The 21969-nt window shown below is 39.4% G+C and overlaps 1 protein-coding gene across 1 annotated transcript; it reads left to right on the forward strand.

Moving 5' to 3' along the window:
• The first annotated feature begins 203 nt into the window (after positions 1-203).
• LOC107804418 (E3 ubiquitin-protein ligase RKP-like) lies at positions 204-10885 on the forward strand. The gene is given in 12 exon segments (XM_075225049.1): positions 204-556; positions 959-2660; positions 3869-4288; positions 4291-4677; positions 5681-5841; positions 5985-6123; positions 6777-6860; positions 7220-7504; positions 7629-7760; positions 8631-8830; positions 9601-9802; positions 10214-10885. Coding segments are annotated over 11 exon segments (3816 nt in total). The 5' UTR covers positions 204-556; positions 959-1157; the 3' UTR covers positions 10517-10885.
• Positions 10886-21969: the final 11084 nt, after the last annotated feature.

A 21969-nucleotide genomic window follows, 5' to 3' on the forward strand; every position in this document is an offset into this window, starting at 1 on the left:
TATAGTAAAATATTATTATAAAAGATGAGTGTTATTATAAAATTATACCATATAAGTCGAATTACAATGTTTCTATGTGTTAACCATCAAACAATACCATTAGCGTAGAAAAATAAAATTACTATTCATGAAAAGTAAAGTTTGAATAAAATTATATGACTCGGGCCACCACTGACCACTGCTCGTAGCCGCCAGGGGTTGGGGGTTATTGCCGTATGGTCTGTGCCCCCTCCCCGTAGGCTGTAGGTTCATTTTCTTCTTTACTTCCCAAGTTTTTGGCAAGCAAAACACACACACACAAAAAAACCCCAAAACAGAAAGTTGAAAAAACAAAACCAAAATCAAAATCAAAATCAAAATCAAATCCCAACTCTTCATTTCCTCTTCTCTCTCTAACAAAAAAAAAACTCTTCTGCTTTCTCTCTCTTCATTTATCAATGGCGTACTTGAATAACCCCACTGTTCTTCAGCCGCCGCTTCTATTTCTTTGAACCAACACAGCTTAAAGCAAAAAAAGCCTGTCACTTTGCTCTATATGTATAGTATCTTCTTACCTGTAAGTATTTCTACTATTTTCAGTTTTTTTTTGGCGTTGAATTTTGAACTTCCGTTTCCTCTATGATAGCTTATACTGTTTTATTTATTTATTTATTCGTATTTGTTTTAATTTTTTTGTGGTATTTTGTACAGTATGAATTGTGAATTGAATTCGACATTGCTACTATTTAAGTTTTGATTTCTGGTTATGATTTCTTCGAATTTAAGCGGTGGAGTGAGATGAGAATATGCAAAATCGTATTTACAATACTGCTATTAGGTATTTAGTCTGTTTGAACGATCATTAGAGGTAAAGTGCAATTAACTGGAGGTCAAAGCTCAAAATTTCATTCTAATTGGAGTTTAGAGCCTTTATATTTTATTTATCAATTTTCTGAGTTTGTTTGTTTTGCTTTTGTAGGAGAAAGGAGCTGTAAGTTTTATTGCTTCTAGGGAAATATTCAGTGGATTAGTTTCCTTTCCATTTCGAGATTTGGATTTTTCGGTGGGCAGTTGAATGATTGATATCTCTGCTTCTCGGTTTTGACTGGAGACTTTTGATGCTGTTTCGCGGTTGGGGCGAGTGAAGATTGATTGCTGTTGGAGTACTATTCTTGCTAATGGCAGAAGACGGCATACGTATTGGTGGCCTTTCTTCTGGGTTGGCTGTAGTATTGAATGGCGAAAATAGGAAGGAGAGTTCCCAGAAAACTCGTCTTATTTCGTATTGTGATGATTTTGGCGATCAATCTGTGGAGAGAACCCTTGAGCACATCTTTGATCTTCCGTACAAATCTATCAAACCACTTTCTAGTGCAATAGATGCTAAAGTGGTTCGTTCAGTCATAAAGAATGAATTCCTGAAGTACCAAATGAATATGAAGACTGGTATGGAGAGAAAAAGAGAAGGGGTTTTGACTGCTGCTGATGGTTGTAAACATCAGGTTACTCAAATAGAAGAATCGAGCATATGTGGTGATCTTCGAATAGTCAAACCGCCCTTGCTCATGGAGAGTCATTCTTTATTCAGCAGTGCAAGGGCCAATGCTTGTGTCTGGAAAGGGAAATGGATGTATGAAGTAACTCTTGAAACTTCTGGTATACAACAGCTAGGCTGGGCGACTCTTTCCTGCCCATTCACTGATCATAAGGGTGTGGGTGACGCTGACGATTCATATGCATATGATGGAAAAAGGGTCAGTAAATGGAATAAGGAAGCTCAGTCTTATGGTCAGCCATGGGTTGTTGGTGATGTGATTGGATGTTGTATTGATTTGGATGGTGATGAGATATCATTTTACCGAAATGGAGTTTCACTTGGTGTAGCATTTATTGGTATTCGTAAGATGGTACCTGGATTGGGATATTATCCAGCAATTTCTCTTTCTCAAGGTGAACGTTGTGAGTTAAACTTCGGGGGAATTCCTTTCAGGTACCCAGTGAAAGGTTTTCTTCCCATTCAGCCTCCACCAACCAGAAGTTCACTTGCTACTGATTTGCTTAATTGTTTTGGAAGGCTAATTGAAATGCAGCGTGTGGGAAGGGCAGAGTTCAGTTCTGTTGAGAAATTGCGAAGATTGAAAAGGTTTGTGTCATTTGAAAAACTTTCTCATCCTGTCTCTCGTGGGATATGCGAGGAGTTATTCTCTGCACTTGCTGCTGAAGATGGAAGCACAAAGTACATAGCTTGTGGCCCACTTTTATCACTGATAATGGAGGTCTTTAGGATACATCCTCCACATGACTATATGAGTTTGGACAGCATACTCGATTCTTTATTAGAATTCTCAGAGTCAAGAATTTTGTTTGAACATATTATAAGTGCACTTTCGACCTTATGTAAAACAGCACCGTTGAGCCTTACAGACTGTCCTTACTCAGGTTCATATACATATCTGGCTTTGGCATGCCACATCTTAAGGCGGGAAGAAATGATGATACTGTGGTGGAAATCTTCAAATTTTGACCATTTGTTTGAAGGGTTTTTGTCGCGGAAGAGTCCTAACAAGCAGGATCTTCAAAGTCTGATGCCTTCTGTATGGTGGCCTGGCTCGTGTGAGGACATGTCAAATGAGGCTAGCCTGGTCCTGACTACAACCGCTTTGTCAGAAGCAATTAACAAGGTATTCTATTTGTGAATGGAACTGAACTTATGTTGGCATTTTATGTGCTTCTCTCCTCATCCTATGCTGTTCCATGCTCATGTTGGCTCTTAGTCTAATATTCCTACGTTATACTTGAATGAGATGGTGGGTATTCCAAGAAGGTCCTGTAACAAGTTAAACATGACTCATTTGTTCTGTAATGTCTTTAAAGGATACCTGAATGGAATATTGTTTGTTGAAATGGAAGCTCTAATCCTTTAATATGGTAGTCAGCGATGTAAGGAGCAGCTGATGGTTGATGTCGTATTCCAGTTTCACTATTATGATTGAACTGCTTGCTGAGGAGGAATAACACCATAATTTTTGTATGTAGCAATTTAAAAACTAATTCAACCTGTCAGCCAAAAGTATGACTTGACCATTAAAATTGATATTTCTCACTTGATCAAGTTTAATAGGAACATTTATTCATCCAGCAATTTGGAAATTATTGCAATTCTTTCAGCCAGATGTTCCAGAGCTTTGGCTTAAATTGTAGCGCTCCTACTTGATCCAGTTTTTGCACTGAGTTGCACCTGTCAGAATAAAGAGAAAAAGTTTTGGTTGACTTGCTCAGGAAATTGTACTGAATCTTCATCCATAAAGCTGGCTTTGGACATCTAAGTAAAAATATTACTCCATGACGCGCATAAAAACAGAGAGGAAATCTAACCTTTTGGAGCCTTGACAATTCTTATTTATGTTGCTTGGTTTTTTTGTTGGCAAAAGGTGGCATTTTTAGATAAAAAACACCAAGTCATTAGTCATTTGTATTCAAACTTTCCATGTAGTTCCTTAAATTATATGCGTATCTTCCCAATAAGGCTGTGTAAGTAACAATACTGCACCACCTAGTCCGGCATGATTTTGGGTGGCTAAAGTCTTACGTTCTTCAATATATTATAGTTGCTTGGCTGCTCTTTTTTAATCATACATTTGGACGATGATATGATGGATTTTAGTGCATATATGGATCATCTTTTTGCCCAGCTTTTCTGTTTAGCTGGCTTTTAAAGTTGCCTTGGTTCCTGTACTAAGTGCATCAACCAATTTTTTGCTGATCATGTTTCATCAAAGAATCATTGCATCACATATGCCCATCCCTTCTACTAGAAAGTCTAGAAAGGCTTGCTATTTCGTTAAATATTTCTTCATCCACAAGCAAATTCAACCTATTCCTTCTGCAGGTTGAAGAGAAGCAGAGGGACCTCTGCCGCCTGGTAATGCAGTTCATGCCACCTACAGCACCTCCTCAGCTACCTGGCTCTGTATTCAGGACATTTTTACAAAACATTCTACTTAAAAACAGGGGTGCAGATCGAAATTTGCCGCCTCCTGGTGTTTCAAGCAATTCTGTGCTTGTTTCTGTGTTTAGTGTCATACTCCATTTCTTGTCTGAAGGTTTTGGGGACATTGGTGGTTGGATGAAGGACTCTGGAGCATCTGATGTTGGTTTCCTACACAGAGGAGGCCAGCAAAATTTTCCTGTAGGCTTGTTTCTCAAGAATGATCCTCATCGGGTTGATATTCCTAGGCTTGGTGGTTCATTTAATCACCTAGCAAAGTCCCATCCTATTAGTAGTGAGCAGCAGGAGGAAGTGATTCGGGTAATTGGTTAATTATTGGTTAATGGGAGATTGATAAATTAAGTAAGCAGAAGCCATGCTGTTGCTCTACTTATGATGCTGATTTTACAAGAATATCAAAAGATCCTATCAGACACATGACAAAAGGTTCGCGGGGACATTGCAGCTCTATTCGTGAGAGGTCTGCTCATGTTGCTGCAGAATGCAGCACCAGTAGTTTGAACGATGACATAGCGGATAAACCAAGTACAAGTGACCAATCTGAATCAGACTTTGGCTTCCGTCCTATGCAGCAAATGAGATATGTTTCCAGAGAGAACAGCGTTTCTTCAGCAACACTGAAAGAAGAGGAGCTACTTGATGCCATGCTCTTGCTGTATCATTTAGGTCTTGCACCTAACTTCAAGCAGGTGACTAGATTTTCCCCTTACTAAAATGTAGTGATTAAGCTACCTTTTTTGCATATAATATTTGAGTGGCGCAGATGAGGTAAAGGCACCATGAGTTAGATCTCTTGGCTGTTCCCCATTGGCACTTCGTGAAATGAAGGGATTTATTTTGGTGGCGTTTAATTAAGCTATTTTGCAGAACCGTAAGCTAAGGTAGTGGCCTTTGATATGCATTTCACCTCTTTGTGGCCCGAGTAAAGTATTAAAAGCAACCACCTGATCAACATTTGGCCTTGCGAAATAATGTCCTGTATATGATTAATGATTAATGATCGCGTATTTCTAAGTTGTCCTGCTTGTTTGAAATTAATGTCCTATGCAATGATTAGCGATCTCATCTATATTTGTTGTCCCCCTAGCTAAGGTGTTATATGTTAGTTTGATAGTGTACTGCCTGAGGGAAATGTCCAGAAGTCGAATTTCATGTTTCAAGTGCTGGATGTCGGATCAGTTATATGTGCTGTCTCTCTTCATGAGAATGTATTTCATGATATGGTAGGTTTCAAAATAGTGGCGAGGTTGATGGCCCTAGCAAATAGTGGGGGCAGGATTTGGGTAGGTTGACAACCAGTGTAAAATTAGTCTAACTATGATGAATTCTCTGATACCGAATAGAATGGACATAAATTGAACGGAGTGGATATAGAGGATTCATATGACGGATTCATGCAAATATGGAATTGACGGATTCATTCAAATATGAGATTAAGGCATACTTGATTGATATAGTAGGTGCGGAACTAGTTCTATCTGCTTCTCTCTTGTGTGAGGACATGGCTCCTGATATTTTCCCTCATTTTTGGTTAACATTATTGATTGTTCTGTCCTGCCAGTTGAATCAACCTTTCTTTTCTTATTCCATTCTGACGGCACTTGAATTCATTGCTGCGGAAGAACACTTTCTTCCTTGTCACGTTTCATGGATTCACATCATATTTGAATGATTCTCTTATTTCAATTGTAGGCGTCATCATATATGTCTCGGCAATCACAGTCAATCTCTCTTCTAGAAGAAACTGATAAGCAGATCAGAGAAAAAATTTGCGGGGAACATGTAAAGCGTCTGAAGGAGGCTCGTAGCGTATACAGAGAAGAAGTAATGGATTGTGTCAGACATTGTGCTTGGTAATATGATCATCACATGTTTTGTTGTATTTCCAAATAATGTTTTGGCTATTATGCATCAGTATATTTTCCATATTAAATGAGTAGCTGCTGTCTGCTTTCAAGGAGGTATAGCTTAGCTTTTGCTGTCTATCATCTAACAGGTATCGTGTTTCTCTATTTTCTCGGTGGAAGCAGAGGGGGGTGTATGCAGCATGTATGTGGATTGTTCAGTTGCTTTTAATTCTTAGCAAAGAGGACTCAGTCTTCATCTATACTCCCGAGTACTATTTGGAAACCTTGGTAATAAAATTTCCTACTCTGCATACTATTTTGGAACTCCACCATAATTGGCCCTTTTCTTGTATCAAAGAGTGACTCATCGTTTGTATATATGCTTTACTGCACTTTTTATTTTGCGCATGAATTTTTTTCTACCTCTTTGCTAGTGCCGCTTGATTTTCTTCAGGCGTGGATAGCGAAGCCGAGAAGGACCTACAACTTTTAGTGAAAGACAGTAGCCAAGTGAACCAAAAACTTTTTCTTGCCTACCGTTTTCCTGCCATCCTTGCTTCCATCTGCCTTTCTATCTCTGCACCTTTCATTACTAGGCTGCTGTGTTTGGTAGTTTTAGGGGAATGGGCTTGAATGGATCGAACAAACCTGACTTATCGTATATAATGTACATTGTGGTATTTGTACATTCTGTTTTTCCCCTTCCTTTCTTTTTCATGTCCGATCTGCAAAGAGAAAGGAAGAGCTTGGAGAAGAAAGTTTAAACTGTTATCTATATGTAGCTGTATTTCTGGGCATAGAAATATGGAAAATGCTTTATGCTTTCAAATGCTCATCATTAGCAAATATTTTGCCTGCTATTTTCATGCCATTTATTTGGTCGGTTTGTTAGTTGCCACAATTTTTGAAAGTAATCTTCCTTTCTTTTGTCTCAATGACAGGTGGACTGCTTCCATGTACTTCGTAAAAGTGACCCTCCTTTCGTCCCTGCTACAATATTTCTCAAGCAAGGACTTACATCGTTTGTATGTCTCAATTCTCCATCTCTCATTCGTCTCTCTGTCTCTCACTCTAGTCACATGCCTTTTTTTTCTATGGTACTTTTAGGACTAAGTCTATAATGCCAGTGGTATTTGCATAGTTGCTTATTTTAATATGCTGAAATAGAATGCACCAACACCCTCTAAAGCTAACGTAACAAAAGAGAAGTATTTATAAGAAACAGTTTTTGGACAAAAAGATTTTCGTACTATAGCTTGGTTGGTTCCGGAATGATCCACATGATTGATGCTAGATTGCTTTTGGTACTTGTTTCCTGTTATGTGCGAGATTATTTAGCTTCATTTCTTTTACGTGTATTTGCTATTAATTTTTCCTTCTTCAGGTTACTTTCGCTGTCACCCACTTCAATGATCCAAGGATATCCAGTGCGGAGATGCGAGATCTTCTTCTGCAGTCTATTTCTGTCTTAGTGCAGTACAAGGAGTTCTTGGCTACTTTTGAATGCAATGAAGCCGCAACGCAGAGAATGCCTAAAGCACTACTGTCTGCTTTTGACAATAGATCTTGGATTCCTGTAACAAATATACTTCTCCGGTTGTGCAAGGGTTCAGGTTTTGGTTCATCAAAACGTGGCGAATCATCTTCCTCTTCATCAGTTATATATCAGGTGACTTGGTGATAATTTATCTTTTGTCTTGACAGTTATCATTTTTATCCTGCTTATCCCTCCTTCCCAGGAAAAAAATTAGAGTAGCTCGTAGATCTAATTCTGCTGCTTTGTTAATGTGAAGAAATTATTGCGGGAGGTTTGCATTCATGATGAAGAATTATTTTCTACTTTTCTGAATCGTTTGTTCAACACTCTGAGCTGGGCAATGACAGAATTCTCAGTTTCGGTTCGCGAGATGCAGGAAACTTACAAGGTATTATTCCCTTGAGAATCTAATATCCTTTTATGTTTGGATCAATGAAGAATAGGGGATCTAGAGAGGGTACAGTTCATTGATTAATCATTTACCTACGTTTTTTTTGTGGTAGTGCTATGTACACCAAAATGATGTCCTGTTTTGTCCTATTTCAGGTATTTTGGAAAAGTTAATATTCATACTCCTTCTCTTTTAACCAAGCAAAGGATTACATTAGCCTTCTACTTTTACTTTCCCTCCTCTTATCCATCTCTTTTCACCTGACCACACTGAGGAATTTCTGTGTATTGACTTCTATTACATTGTCTTTTTGTTGTATGTCATTTCTAATTTACCCGTGGTAATAGCTTTTGTTATTTTCTGATATGTTTGAGAGGTTGTGTTCCATATGAGAGAGTATTGATACAAATTAAAGGATTTTGAACCCTGCATGTTTTATTTACCTCCGGAATTTTTTTTTGGGTATACTTAGTGAATTGCTTTTGACCCTTCCGGGATAGGGTAAGGTCTGCGTACACTCTACCCTCCCCGGACCGCACTAATGGGATTTTACTGGGTTGTGTTGTTGTGATATTCTACTCATGGTTTCTTTAATGAAGTCATCTAGTATAATATTGTAAAAAAAAAAGGAATATTCTCGACAGTTCTTAAATAAAAAAAGAACTTAATTTTCATCACATCTAGGTTTAGAGTGTCTACCTACGTTTTACAAGATAGTGGTGGTGGTGGTGTTGTTTTTAAGCGAAGGCGACTTTTTGCATACTGTCTACACAGGTGGAATAGTAGTTTATGGATTGAAGAAATCTTTTGTTACTTTTTTTTCTTCTTCTTATTTCTCTATTAAAATGTGTCAATTGTGCTTTTTAGGTGTTGGAGTTTCAGCAAAGGAAATGCAGCGTCATATTTGACCTATCATGCAATCTTGCTAGGGTGTTGGAGTTTTGTACCCATGAGATCCCTCAAGCATTTCTCTCTGGAGCAGATACAAATTTGCGAAGGCTGACTGAAGTTATCGTCTTTATACTAAACCACTTAATTTCTGCAGCTGATCCTGATCTTTTAGACCTGTAAGTTTCATCATTTATGTTAAACACCTTTAGTGTTTTGATTAAATATTTATAAGGCATCTTTCGAGTGAGGGAGTATGGAGTTATTTTTCCTGCTTATTTTGTTTCTGTCTCCGAAACAACCAAAGATGAATTATTTGAATGAAAACATTGATTTATTCTCCGGACGAGTTGAGCTGCTCCTTTATGAGATCGTTTCTTTTCTGAATTAGTTGGCTCACGTTCAAATAGTAAATTGGCAGCCACCATCTCAAGTAATGAGATTGATACCTTTTCTCAATGACCTAGAAATCCCTATGGTTTAGCTGGTCCATCGCTAGTTCGCATATTGGAATGAAACGCGGTGGAGTATGGGCCTGTCCCTCGACCCTTCTCCCATTTATATACTAGGCCTTAATCAGCAGCATGGTTCGAATTGATGTTGTGCCTTTATCGCACATCTAACGCTTTACTTGCTTTACCTTTGAATCAAAGCCCTGTGGGCTGAGCAATGAGATTGATATTAGGAGAAAGGAGTGAAACCTGATACTTCTGACTAGGAAAAAATAACTTTCAATTTGCAGACTTGCATTTGACTTAAAAAATTCTGTGCTTGCCTTCATCTTAGTCCTGCATTATCAAAATATAGTTGGTTCTTTGCATTTATTTTTATCAAAACGAGATGTTTGCCTGTTAACATGGTATTGACTATTGAGCCCTTTTCTCTGTGTGTGTGTTTTTGTGTTGTTTCCTTCAGTTGTTTTTGGTATTCAGTTGTGTTATTCTTGCAGATTCCTAAGGCGTCCAGGTCAGTCCCCAGAGAAAGTCAATAAAGGGATGATTTTAGCACCCCTTGCTGGAATCATTCTTAATTTGATCGATGCTAGCAGGGAACCAGAAACTGGGCAGAATGACATGGTTGGGATTTTTGCCAGTATGGACTGCCCTGATACTGTAGTCTCTGGATTTCAGTATCTTTTGGAGTACAATTGGGTTAGTCGCTATTCCACTTCATTAATTTGATAATTCCCTAGGCTACTTCCAGTTTCACACTGGTATGAAAAATGGGTTTAGAGCCAACGAAATTGCTTCTGTTTTTGTTTTTCTGGGTACTATGATTTTAGATTTGGCAATGAAAAAGCAGAAAACTAAGGGAGGGATAGAGGGAGAAATCACCTAGGCCTCCATGAGGTAATTTTGCATTGAAGATCCCAAGATTAGGTGGCTTTTTCTGCTTCTCTGATTAGATATCCCTAGCTAAAGTCCTGAAGTAAACGACATCTCTGTGCTCATTTGCTGTTTTTGGTGACTGCTTATGTATGCGAATGTGTTTTTAAGGGTTTCAATAGTAATTGCTTTTGGGTTGCCTAATCTGTATTCTAACTTTCTTTTCACGAATTTCAGGCTAGCTTATTCAGGGGAGCTGATTATCTGAAGAAAATCAGGCAACTGGAGAAATTTTCAAGTCTGCTAATCTGTCAGTCAGAGGTGGTAGAATTTGAGAGAATAGGATATGGGGGCGAAACAGATTATGATGACAGCATCTGCTGCATCTGCTATGCATGTCAAGCAAATGCTCAATTTGTGCCCTGTTCTCATGTTTCTTGCTTAGGCTGCATTTCCAGACACCTCCTGAATTGTGAGAGATGCTTCTTTTGCAATGCAACAGTTTTAGAAGTTCTCAGGACTGATGTAAATGCAGATTGAGATCATTTCTCGAACTTGGAAGAGCAAGGATGGACTAGTAGGTGGGTTTCTTTTTCCTGGTGATTGGTGACTTGAACAGTGGTTAGACATAGGTTAGTACTCAGCTGAGGGCTCCGAGCTGTGAATTTTGCTCGATGAGTCCCCATAGAGATGCAAGAAAGATCGTAGTATAAGGCTTATGCCTTCAGGTAAGTTATTTTTTAGGCTCTACAATTTAGAATAGAAGTCATAAGCTTGGTATATATCTACCAGAGAAGATGGAATGGTAGGGCGTTGCTCTGGGTAAAAGTTTTTGTAGTGAAGGCAAGGGCATTGTTTTGTGAATATATGAGGTGTCAATTTGAAGAAAATCCTTTTTCTTTTGTTCAATCTTTTTCTTTGTTTTTTGCACTTTTGCGTAACTTTGGCTCGAGCTTGTTTGTACAAGCTGTGAAATGATTTGATACAAGAGAGGTAGTAAGCTTCAAGGGTTCACAAGGAAAGACGCACGGAGAAAAATTGTGTTAGTACTTTTAACTACGTTGCTTCTTTCCGAGACCTGTTTTCAGCAGCAAAGGTTGGTGAATAACCTGAACATTGCAAGTCCTGTTTGGTTTCTGGGCAAAGGGGATAAAGTCCCCCCCCCCCATTATCAGAGGTGGACCTAGGATTTGAGCACGACGGGGGCACCATTGTGTGCTTATCTAGCGATAAAATTCGGCGTGCAACTCTTGAAAAACTTAATGATTATAATGACTTATCATCCAAGTATAAACAAAAAGAAGTTCTAAAGAAAAAGAAAGAACCAAACAGAGAGAAATTTCTTCACAAAATAGGTGCTATGGAATGGGAAGGTGTTTGATTAAGCATGTTTCATTCACCCTTTAAAATTTCTTGTTTTTTATTTTTTTTTTTAAAAAAGAAGGTCAGTGATCAAAAGGGCGTTCTGTTAATTTGAGCTAGATTGAACAATTAAAACACTACATGACACATGAAGAACAATTTCCATTGATTGAATTGGAAGAATCTAGAGAGAGAAAGATCAAGCTTGGCAGTAGGAAGAAGGCCGGTTATGTACAAGTAAATTTGATTTCTACTATATAACAACCTATTTTTCTTATACAACTAACTACCCCCAACTTCCTATTATTACATTTTAACCCCTAACTCTCAATACTCCCCCTCAAGCTGGAGTGTTAAAGACATCAAACACTCCAAGCTTGGAGAGTAGTAGCTGGTGTTATAGTGTTCCTAATCTCTTTGTCATCAAGTCAGCTAGTTGTTGCCTGGAAGGAATGTAGTTGGCAGTGATCAAGCATGCCTTGATTCTTTCTCTTACAAAATGACAATCGATTTCTATATGTTTTGTCCTTTCATGAAAGATAGGATTTGCTGCTATTTGTATCGCAGCTTTGCTATCACAATGTAGATGTATTGGCTTCTGCACTTTCACTCCCAATTCTCCTAATAATCCTGTTACCCAAATGATTTCTGCAACTACAGCTGCCATGCTCCTGTATTTTGCTTCTGCCGAGCTTCTACTGACTGTTTGTTGTTTTTTTAGACTTCCAAGATAACAATGAGTCTCCTAACTTCACAACATAGTGTTACATCTCGCGTTTTTCATACGTTAAAATTTCGTTTTCAGTTAACCGACGTAGACTCGGGGGCGAGATCATCTTAACGTTAGCGTATTTACGCTATTTATAACAAGCGATAAAGAAGTATCATGAAGGATAAAGGGTACACGAATTAAAGAAAACGAGTTTCGTTGAAAGTGACCAATTTGGGATAAAATACGGGTCGAGCAATAATACCCGACAATTAGGAACTAGTACTGTGCAAGGTACCACATAACCACGGTAGTATAATATATAAAGTATATATAAAGTATTTTAAAAATAAATAGAATTTTAAGTAATTTATGGTAATTTTTAAATTATGCGGGTAATTGATTAATTACAAGGTAACAGGACATTACCCAGTTAATTAATAAGTGGATAAAAAAAAAATTAATATCCCAGCCCTACCCCACGTGGCACAAGGCCACCAAACAAGAAGATGATTCATAAGCATTTATGAATAGGTGTCTAGTCTACACCTAAGGTTTAAAATAAAGTCTAAAGTTAATCAAGATAAGACTTAAAAGTCTAATCTCTTTTCAACAATCAGAACAAATGATGCTGGGGAGCTTCTGTCTTAGTTGGGAAGGTTGAGGAAATAAACCTCATTGTTCAAAAAACGTCCAACAATCCTTGCATTGAAACCAAGAGCGTTGAATCAGAATCCATTTGTCCAAAATCCAAGTCAATTTTGTTCCTCAAGTTCAAAAGCGCAGAAGCTTAAATTCGATTTTTGGGTTCTAAGTTCAATCCACGAAGGTTTCCAACGGGATAATTATACGGAGTTGTTCCTACTCCAGGTATGTTAAGGCCCTCCCTTCTTTCTTTTGGCATGGTCCAAATTATACAAAAGAAACGTGCAAACGCACAGTTTCCATAAATTACTCTATTCATAGAAATAGTAACGATGTCTATATTCTTGATTCCCCATGAAAAATACTATTATCTTCTGTTCATGGGTCTCAGAATAACACACAGTTGAAAAAGTTTATCCGGAAGGAATATTGAGATTATTGCGTATTTTTCATACATTTCACTCATTTATACATGTCATTGACCCATGACCAGATGACGTTATATACACGTATATATGTATATGGGATATGGAAAAGGGTTACGACGTTATATACGCACCACCACCTGATCATCTGGTATATGTTGATGATGTTGCCCATAATGGCTGAGACGATATGATGGGATGCCCTCAGTGACTTGATGATATTATGTACACTCATACCTATGCATGACACGACATTTATACGCACGTGCATGACATTATAAACATTACAGAATTTACAAAGTTATTCAGATTTAAAGATGTGTTTCCTTATTCCATATTTCAGCTATGTCTTTTACGTACTAATTTTCATGCCTTACATACTCAGTACATTTTTCATACGGACGCCCTATTTTACGGGGCCTACATTTTATGCCCGCAGGTGCAGGTAGGCAAACTGATGGTCCCCCTTCTTAGGATCCCTGATTAGTGAGAGTTGGCGTGCTCCATTTGATCCGAAGCTGTTTTGATATATATATATATATATATATATGAGTATGACATGGCTCAGTCCCGTCTTTGTACAATTATGTTTCTGTTAGAGGCCTGTGGACAATATGTCTAGTTTGGTTATATGTGGCCTTGTTGGCTTTCAGTTTTGGATGTATAGTTGTCTATAGCAGCCTTGCCGGCTCGCCTACTCTATTCTGCATGTATACATACATATGCCTTGATGGCAGGTTTCCTTCACGTATGTTAGATTCGTAATGCAGCAAATGTCATTCAGGTTCATATCTTAGACGCATGCTTAGGGGTATTTGACAGGTAGGACTCAGGCACCCGTCGCGGCCCATCGATTTGGGTCGTGACAAAAGTGGTATCATAGCATTTCTGTCCTAGGGTTGTCTACAGACCGTATCTAGTAGAGGTCTTGTTTATGGGTGTGTCATGCACCACACTTATAAACAGGAGGCTACAGGACATATAGGATGTTATCCTCTCTTTTTATCTCAGATCGTGCGATACAAGAATTCATGTTCCTAACGATACGTTATATTTTCAGCAATGCCTCCAAAGAGTACGGCCGCCCATAAGGGAAAATCTATGGCCGGTGAGACTACTAGTCGAGAACCACGAGTTACCAGGGCTCGGGGAGAGTCTCATGGTGAGGTTCCATCTCAGACTTCACATACCCCGCCCTTTCTTGAAGAGCTCCGAGGGGCACCAACTCCAACGCCTGCCCCTGTATGTCCAGCTCCTCAGCCAGATGCACCGGGCCATGAGATGAGATATGCTATTCAATTATTAACCTGATTAGTAGCCGTGCAGACTCGACGTCAGGAAATAGGTATTGATCATGCAGATATGTCCGTGAGTGCGAGGGTTCGTGACTTTATTAATTTAGACCCTCAAGTATTCACTGGGGCAGACCCGAATGAGGACCCTCAGGTATTTATTGATAGGGTGCAGAGGACGTTAAGGGTAATGAAGGCCACTGCAATTGAGTCAGTTGAGCTAGCTTCCTATAGACTCCGAGATGTTGCAGTTAATTGGTACGAGTCTTGGGAATTGTTCAGAGGTTAGGATGCCCCTCCAACGGTATGGCAGGAGTTTATAGAAGCTTTTCTTCGTCATTATCTGCCACCAGAGCTTAGGCGAGCCAGAGTTGATAGGTTCTTGACCCTTCAACAGGGTAACACGAGTGTTCGAGAGTACAATCTTCAGTTTGATTCGTTGGCTAGGTATGCTCCCACTATTGTATCTAAGATGGAGGATTGGGTTCACCGGTTCGTGATGGGATTAGAGCCCTACTTGCTTAATGATTGTATGTCGGTTTCACTTCAGCCAGACATGGATATTTCTCGTATTCAGGCATACGCTCAGGGTGTAGAGGAGCGTAAACAGAAACAGAGGGCCGATCATGAGCATAATAGGGCCCAAAATAAGAGAGCAAGGTCCTCGGGTCCTTCTGGTGAGTTTCGAGGTGGTCAGAGGTAGCAGTACTTGAGGTATCCATCCCAGCCTTCGGCTAGCGCACCCCCTCAGTTTGGCGGTAAGAGATTTGATCGTTCTTCATATTCAGGGTCTGGTCAGAATTCCAGGGCCTCAGGTTCTCAGTATAGGGGTGAGTCAAATCAGATGAGGCCGCTTTTGCCATGATGTGCTCAATGTGGTAAGTAGCATACCGGGCAGAGGTTAGGTGTTTGTTATACTTGCGGTTATCCGGGACACGTTATGAGGGATTGCTCGATGAGAGGTGATGCAAGCATAGCTCAGCTATCGGGATCTGCAGCTGGTTCGTCATCATCAATACACCCCCCTAGTCAAGGTCCCCAAGCACCAATAAGTCGTGGTAGAGGTAGAGGCGGAGCATCTAGCTCGAGCAACCCTCAGAACCGCATTTATGCGTTGGCAGGATGACATGACCAGGAGTCATCTCCTGATGTTGTTACAGGTATATTATCAGTCTCCTCATATGATGTATATACACTGATTGACCCAGGTTCCACCTTATCATACGTTACTCCGTTGGTTGCTAGTAAGTTTGAAATAAAACCTGAATTGGTTAAACCTTTTGAGGTATCTACACCTGTTGGGGACTCGGTGATAGCTAAGCAAGTATACATGGGTTGTATAGTAGTAGTTCATGGTCGACCTACCATAGTAGACTTAATCGAGTTAGATATAGTAGAATTTGATGTTATAATGGGTATGAATTGGTTGGATTCTTGTCATGCCAACGTTGATTGTAGATCAAAGATAGTCCGATTTCAATTTCCAGGGGAGCCTATTTTGGAGTGGAAAGGTAACACGGCATCGCTGAGAGGTAGATTTATTTCCTATCTCAAGGAAAGGAAGATGATCAGAAATGGTTGTATTTATCACTTAGTTCGGGTTCAGGATATGGAAGTGGAGTCACCAACCATTCAGTCCATCCCGGTGGTGAATGAGTTTCCCGATATTTTCCCCGATGAGCTTTCGGGTCTCCCTCCAGAGCGAGAAATTGAGTTTTCTATTGACCTACTACCAGATACTCACCCAATATCTATTCCTCCCTATAGAATGGCCCCCGTAGAGCTGAAAGAGTTGAAAGGACAACTAAAGGACTTGCTTGAAAAAGGTTTTATCAGACCTAGTACGTCACCGTGGGGAGCACCTGTTTTGTTTGTGAGAAAAAAGATGGTTCATTACGAATGTGTATTGATTATAGGCAGCTGAATAAGGTGACGATCAAGAATAAGTACCCGCTGCCGAGAATTGATGATTTATTTGATCAGTTGCAAGGTACCAAATGTTTTTCAAAGATAGACTTGAGGTCTGGGTACCATCAGGTAAGAGTTAAGGATAAAGATATTCCAAAGACAGCATTCAGGACTAGATATGGGCACTTTGAGTTTCGAGTTATGTTGTTCGGTCTGACCAATGCCCCAACAGTATTCATGGATTTAATGAACTGTGTGTTCAGGACTTTTTTTAGATCTATTCGTAATTGTATTTATTGATGATATATTGGTATATTCTCATTCAGAGGCTGAGCATGCAGATCATCTGCGTATTGTGCTTAGAGTTCTACAGGAAGGGAAGCTGTATGCAAAATTTTCTAAATGTGAATTCTGGTTGAACTCTGTAGCTTTCCTTGGGCATGCTATTTCGGGTGAAGATATCCGGGTGGATACACAAAAGATTTGAGGTAGTAAAGACTTGGCCTAGACCCACAACACCGACGGAGGTTCGTAGCTTTCTCAGTTTGGTAGGTTATTACAGAATATTCGTGGAAGGATTTTCTTCCCTTTCAACACCTTTGACAAAGTTGACTCAGAAGGGAGCAAAGTTTCAATAGACTGATGCTTGTGAACGGAGTTTCCAGGCAGTAAAGGGCAGATTAACATCAGCACCGGTTCTAACGCTTCCAGAAGGGACCGATGGTTATGCTATCTATTGCGATGCTTCAAGCATTGGATTGGGTTGTGTACTGATGCAGCATGGTAAGGTTGTGGCTTATGCTTCTAGACAACTAAGAAAGCACGAGAAGAACTACCCAACCCATGATTTAGAGTTAGCCGGGGTGATTCATGCACTAAAGATGTGGAGACACTACTTGTATGATATTCATGTCGATATCTATACGGATCATAAGAGCCTCTAGTACATCTTCAAGCAAAAGGAATTGAATCTACATCAAAGGAGATGGTTGGAGCTACTTAAAGACTATGACGTTGATATTTTATACTATCCGGGGAAGGCGAACATAGTAGCCGACGCCCTCAGTCGTAGATTTATGGGTAACCTATCATATTTACAGCCGAAAAAGAGGGGAATAACCCATGAGGTTCATCAGCTAGCTAGTCTTAGAGTTCGGATACTAGACTCAGGTGACATTAGAATTACTCTTCAGGATACAACAACATCCTCTTTAGTAACTAAAGTAAAGGAACGCCAGTACGAGGATCCTGTGTTAGATCATTATAGGGATACCACCCCTCAGAAAGAGAAGACACCGTTTGAGATTACAGAAGATTGGGTCCTTAAATATCGAGAACGATTATGTGTCCCTAATGTTGCAGGGCTGCGTCAGCATTTTATGTGAGAAACTCACTATTTTCGTTATTCTATCCATCCAGGAGCGACAAATATGTATCATGATATCAGGGGAGTATATTGGTGATGGAATGAAAAATGATATAGCGGAGTTTGTTGCTCAGTGTCTAACTATCAGCAGGTTAAGATTGAGCATCAGAAACCCGGTGGGTTATTGCAAGCTATGGAGATTCCGACTTGGAAATGGGAAGTAATCAATATGGACTTCATTGTATGCTTACCTCGTACCCAGCATAAGTTCGATTCGATATGGGTGATTATTGATAGGCTTACAAAGTCAGCCCATTTTCTGTCCGTTAGAACTACATATACCTCAGAGGACTATACGAGGCTTTATATCAATGAGATAGTACGACTGCATGGTGTCCCTGTATTTATCATCTCGGATAGAGGAGCTTAATTTACAGCTAACTTCTGGAGGGCCTTCCAAAAAGGATTGGGGATTCAAGTAAATCTTAGTACGACATTTCATCCCCAGACAGACGGACAGGCTGATCGTACTATTCAAACACTGGAGGATATGTTACGAGCTTGTATAATAGACTTCAAAGATAGCTGGGATGATCATATGCCGCTTATTGAGTTCGCATAGAATAATAGTTACCATTCCAGTATTCGGATGGCTACATACGAAGCTCTTTACAGACAAAAATGTTGATCGCCTATAGGGTGGTTTGATGTTGGAGAATCTGGATTACATGGGCCAGACCTAGTTCAACAAGCTCTAGAAAAAGTAAAGCTTATTCGGGATCGACTATTGACAGCTCAGAGTCATTAGAAGTCATATTCTGACGTGCGACGTCGAGATTTAGATTTTAGGGTTGATGACTGGGTATTCTTAAGAGTGTCACCTATGAAGGGTGTGATGAGGTTTGACAAGGAAGGAAAACTTAGCCCACGGTATATTGGGCCTTATAGGATCATTCGGAGAGTGGGCCAAGTAGCTTATGAGTTAGAATTGCCCTCGGAGTTGGAGTCTGTCCATCCGATTTTTCACATATCTATGTTACGGAAGTGCATTGGCGATCCTACCCGAGTGGTACCCACGAATGATGTACAAATTATAGAAGACTTATCATACGAGGAAGTTCCGATTGCCATCCTAGACCGACAAATCCGCAAGCTGCGGAATATGGAGGTAGCCTTTGTGAAAGTACTTTGGAGAAACAACAATGCGGAAGAAATGACTTGGGAGGCCGAGGAAAACATGAAGTCTAGATATCCCTACTTATTTCCTCCTCCATAGAAGGGTCCGAATGAGACATCATAACCATAAGGTACGTGTATAAATTCTTGTGTCGGTTATTGTCGTTGGTCATGTGAAACCATTGTTGTTATTCATAATTATGGTCCTGTGTGTCGTTGGATTATTAAGCTTCTACGGCAAGAGTTGGTAGTGGTGTTATTACAGAGACGACCCTGCCAAAAGTTACATAGATCACAGGGAGTTGAACATTCGAGGACGAATATTTCTAAGGGGGGAAGGATGTTACATCTCGCATTTTTCATACGTTAAAATTTTGTTTTCAGTTAACCGACGTAGACTCGGGGGTGATATCATCTTGAAGTTAACGTATTTACGCTATTTATAACAAGCGATAAAGAAGTGTCATGAAGGATAAAGGGTACACGAATTAAAGAAAACGAGTTTCGTTGAAAGTGGCCAATTTGGGATAAAATATAGGTTAAGCAATAATACCCGATAATTAGGAACTAGTACCATGCAAAGTACCACATGACCACGGTAGTATAATATATAAAGTATATATGAATTATTTTAAAAATAAATAGAATTTTAAGTAATTTGTGATAATTTTTAAATTATGCGTGTAATTGATTAATTATCGGGTAACAGGACATTACTTAGTTAACTAAATAAGTCAAGCAAAAAAAATTAATATCCCACCCCACCCACGTGGCACAAGGCCACCAAACAAGAAGATGATTCATAAGCATTTATGAATAGGTGTCTAATCTACACCTAAGGTTTAAAATAAAGTCTAAAGTTAACCAAGATAAGACTTAAAAGTCTTATCTCTTTTCAACAATAAGAACAAATAACGTTGGGGGAGCTTCTGTATTAGTTGGAAAGGTTGAGGAAATAAACCTCATTGTTCAAAAAACGTCCAACAATCATTGCATTGAAACCAAGAGCGTTGAATCAGAATCCATTCATCCAAAATCCAAGCCAATTTTGTTCCTCAAGTTCAAAAGCGCAGAAGCTTAAATTCGATTTTTGGGTTCTAAGTTCAATCCACGAAGGTTTCCAATGGGATAATTATATGGAGTTGTTCCTACTCTAGGTATGTAAAAGCCCTCCCTTCTTTCTTTTGGCATGGTCCAAATTATACAGAAGAAATGAGCAAACACACAGTTTTCATAAATTACTCTATTCATAGAAATAGTAGGGGTGTCTATATTCTTGATTCCCCATGAAAAATACTATTATCTTCTGTTCATGGGTCTCAGAATAATACACAGTTGAAAAAGTTTATCTGGAAGGAATGTTGAGATTATTACATATTTTTCATGCATTTCACTCATTTATACATGTGCATTGACCCATGACCAGATGGTGTTATATACGCGTATATATGTAAATATATGTATATGAGATATGGGAAAAGGTTACGGCGTTATATACGCACCACCAATTGATCAGCTGGTATATGTTGATGATGTTGCCCATAGTGGCCGAGACGATATGATGGGATGCCCTCAATGGCTTGATGATATTATGCACACTCATACCTATGCATGACACGACATTTATACACACGTGTACGACATTATAAACGTTACAGAATTTACAAAGTTATTCAGATTTAAAGATGTATTTCCTTATTCTATGTTTCAGCTGTTTCTTTTACGTACTAATTTTCATGCCTTACATATTTGTACATTTTTTGTACTGACACCCTATTTCATGGGGCTGGCATTTCATGCCCGCAGGTGCAGGTAGGCAAGCCGACGATCCCCCTTCTTAGGATCCCTGATCAGCGAGAGTTGGCGTGCTCCATTTGATCCGGAGCTGCTTTTGATTTTGGTACGATGTGTGTGTATATATATGAGAGTTGGTGCTCCACTTGATCCGGAGCTTCATTCGATTTTGGTACGATATGTTTATATATATATATATGGGAATGACGTGGCTCAGTCCCGTCATTGTACAGTTGTGTTTCTATTAGAGGTCTGTAGACATTATGTCTAGTTTGGTTGTATGTGGCCTTGTCGGATTTCAGTTTTGGATGTATAGTTGTCTATAGAAGCCTTGCCGGCTCGCCCACTGTATTCTGCATGTATACGTACATAAGCCCTGACGGCAGGTTTCCTTTACGTATGTTAATTTCGTAATGCAGCAGACGTTATTCAGGTTCATATCTTAGACGCATGCTTAGGGATGTTTGACAGGTAGGACTCAAGCACCTGTCGCGGCCTGCCAATTTGGTTCGTGTCACATAGCCTATGATTGATCTCCTAGTATTGGGGCAAGTAGCCCAATCAGAGTCACAGTAAGCTGTGAGTGTATGCGTTTCTCCTTTCTTCAAGAATATACCAAGGCCTAGTGAACCTTTGATGTATCTAATGATCCTCATTGCTGCATTCAAAGGAGACTGTTTTGGCCTTTGCATAAATTGACTCAGAGCCTACACAACAAAGCATAGGTCTGGTCTTGTGATTGTCAAGTATAACAACTTCCCTATTAGTTTCTGATATGCTATTATATCTCCCATTCTGCATCTTCAGTGATTCCCATATGCTTATCATAATCTGTAGTTGTTAGCTTGTGATTGAGTTCCATTGGTATGGAAGCAGGTTTACAACTACTAAGCCCTACTTCAGAGATCAACTCCAAAGCATATTTTCTTTGATTGAGAACTATTCCTTCTTTTGACCTCATCACCTCTGTGCCCAAAAAATATCTCAATTCCCCCAGGTCCTTCATCTTGAAATTACCATGCAAGGAATCCTTTGCCTCGTGTATCAAGTCAACATTACTTCCTGTGATTAGTAAGTCATCTACATACACTAGAATGACTACAATATCAGCTCCTCTTTTTTTTAGTAAAAATGGAATGATCATATGGGCTTTGTATATATCCAGCTTGCACAAGGGCAGTGGTTAGCTTTATATTCCACTGTCTAGAAGCCCGTTTGAGTCCATACAAGGATTTCAACAACCTGCATACCATGTACTCCCCCTGTTGTCGGAAACCTTGAGGCATCTCCATGTAGACTTCTTCTTCTAAGTCACC

This window comes from Nicotiana tabacum, chromosome 11 (assembly GCF_000715075.1).
Source record: "Nicotiana tabacum cultivar K326 chromosome 11, ASM71507v2, whole genome shotgun sequence".
NCBI classification, from domain to species: domain Eukaryota; kingdom Viridiplantae; phylum Streptophyta; class Magnoliopsida; order Solanales; family Solanaceae; genus Nicotiana; species Nicotiana tabacum.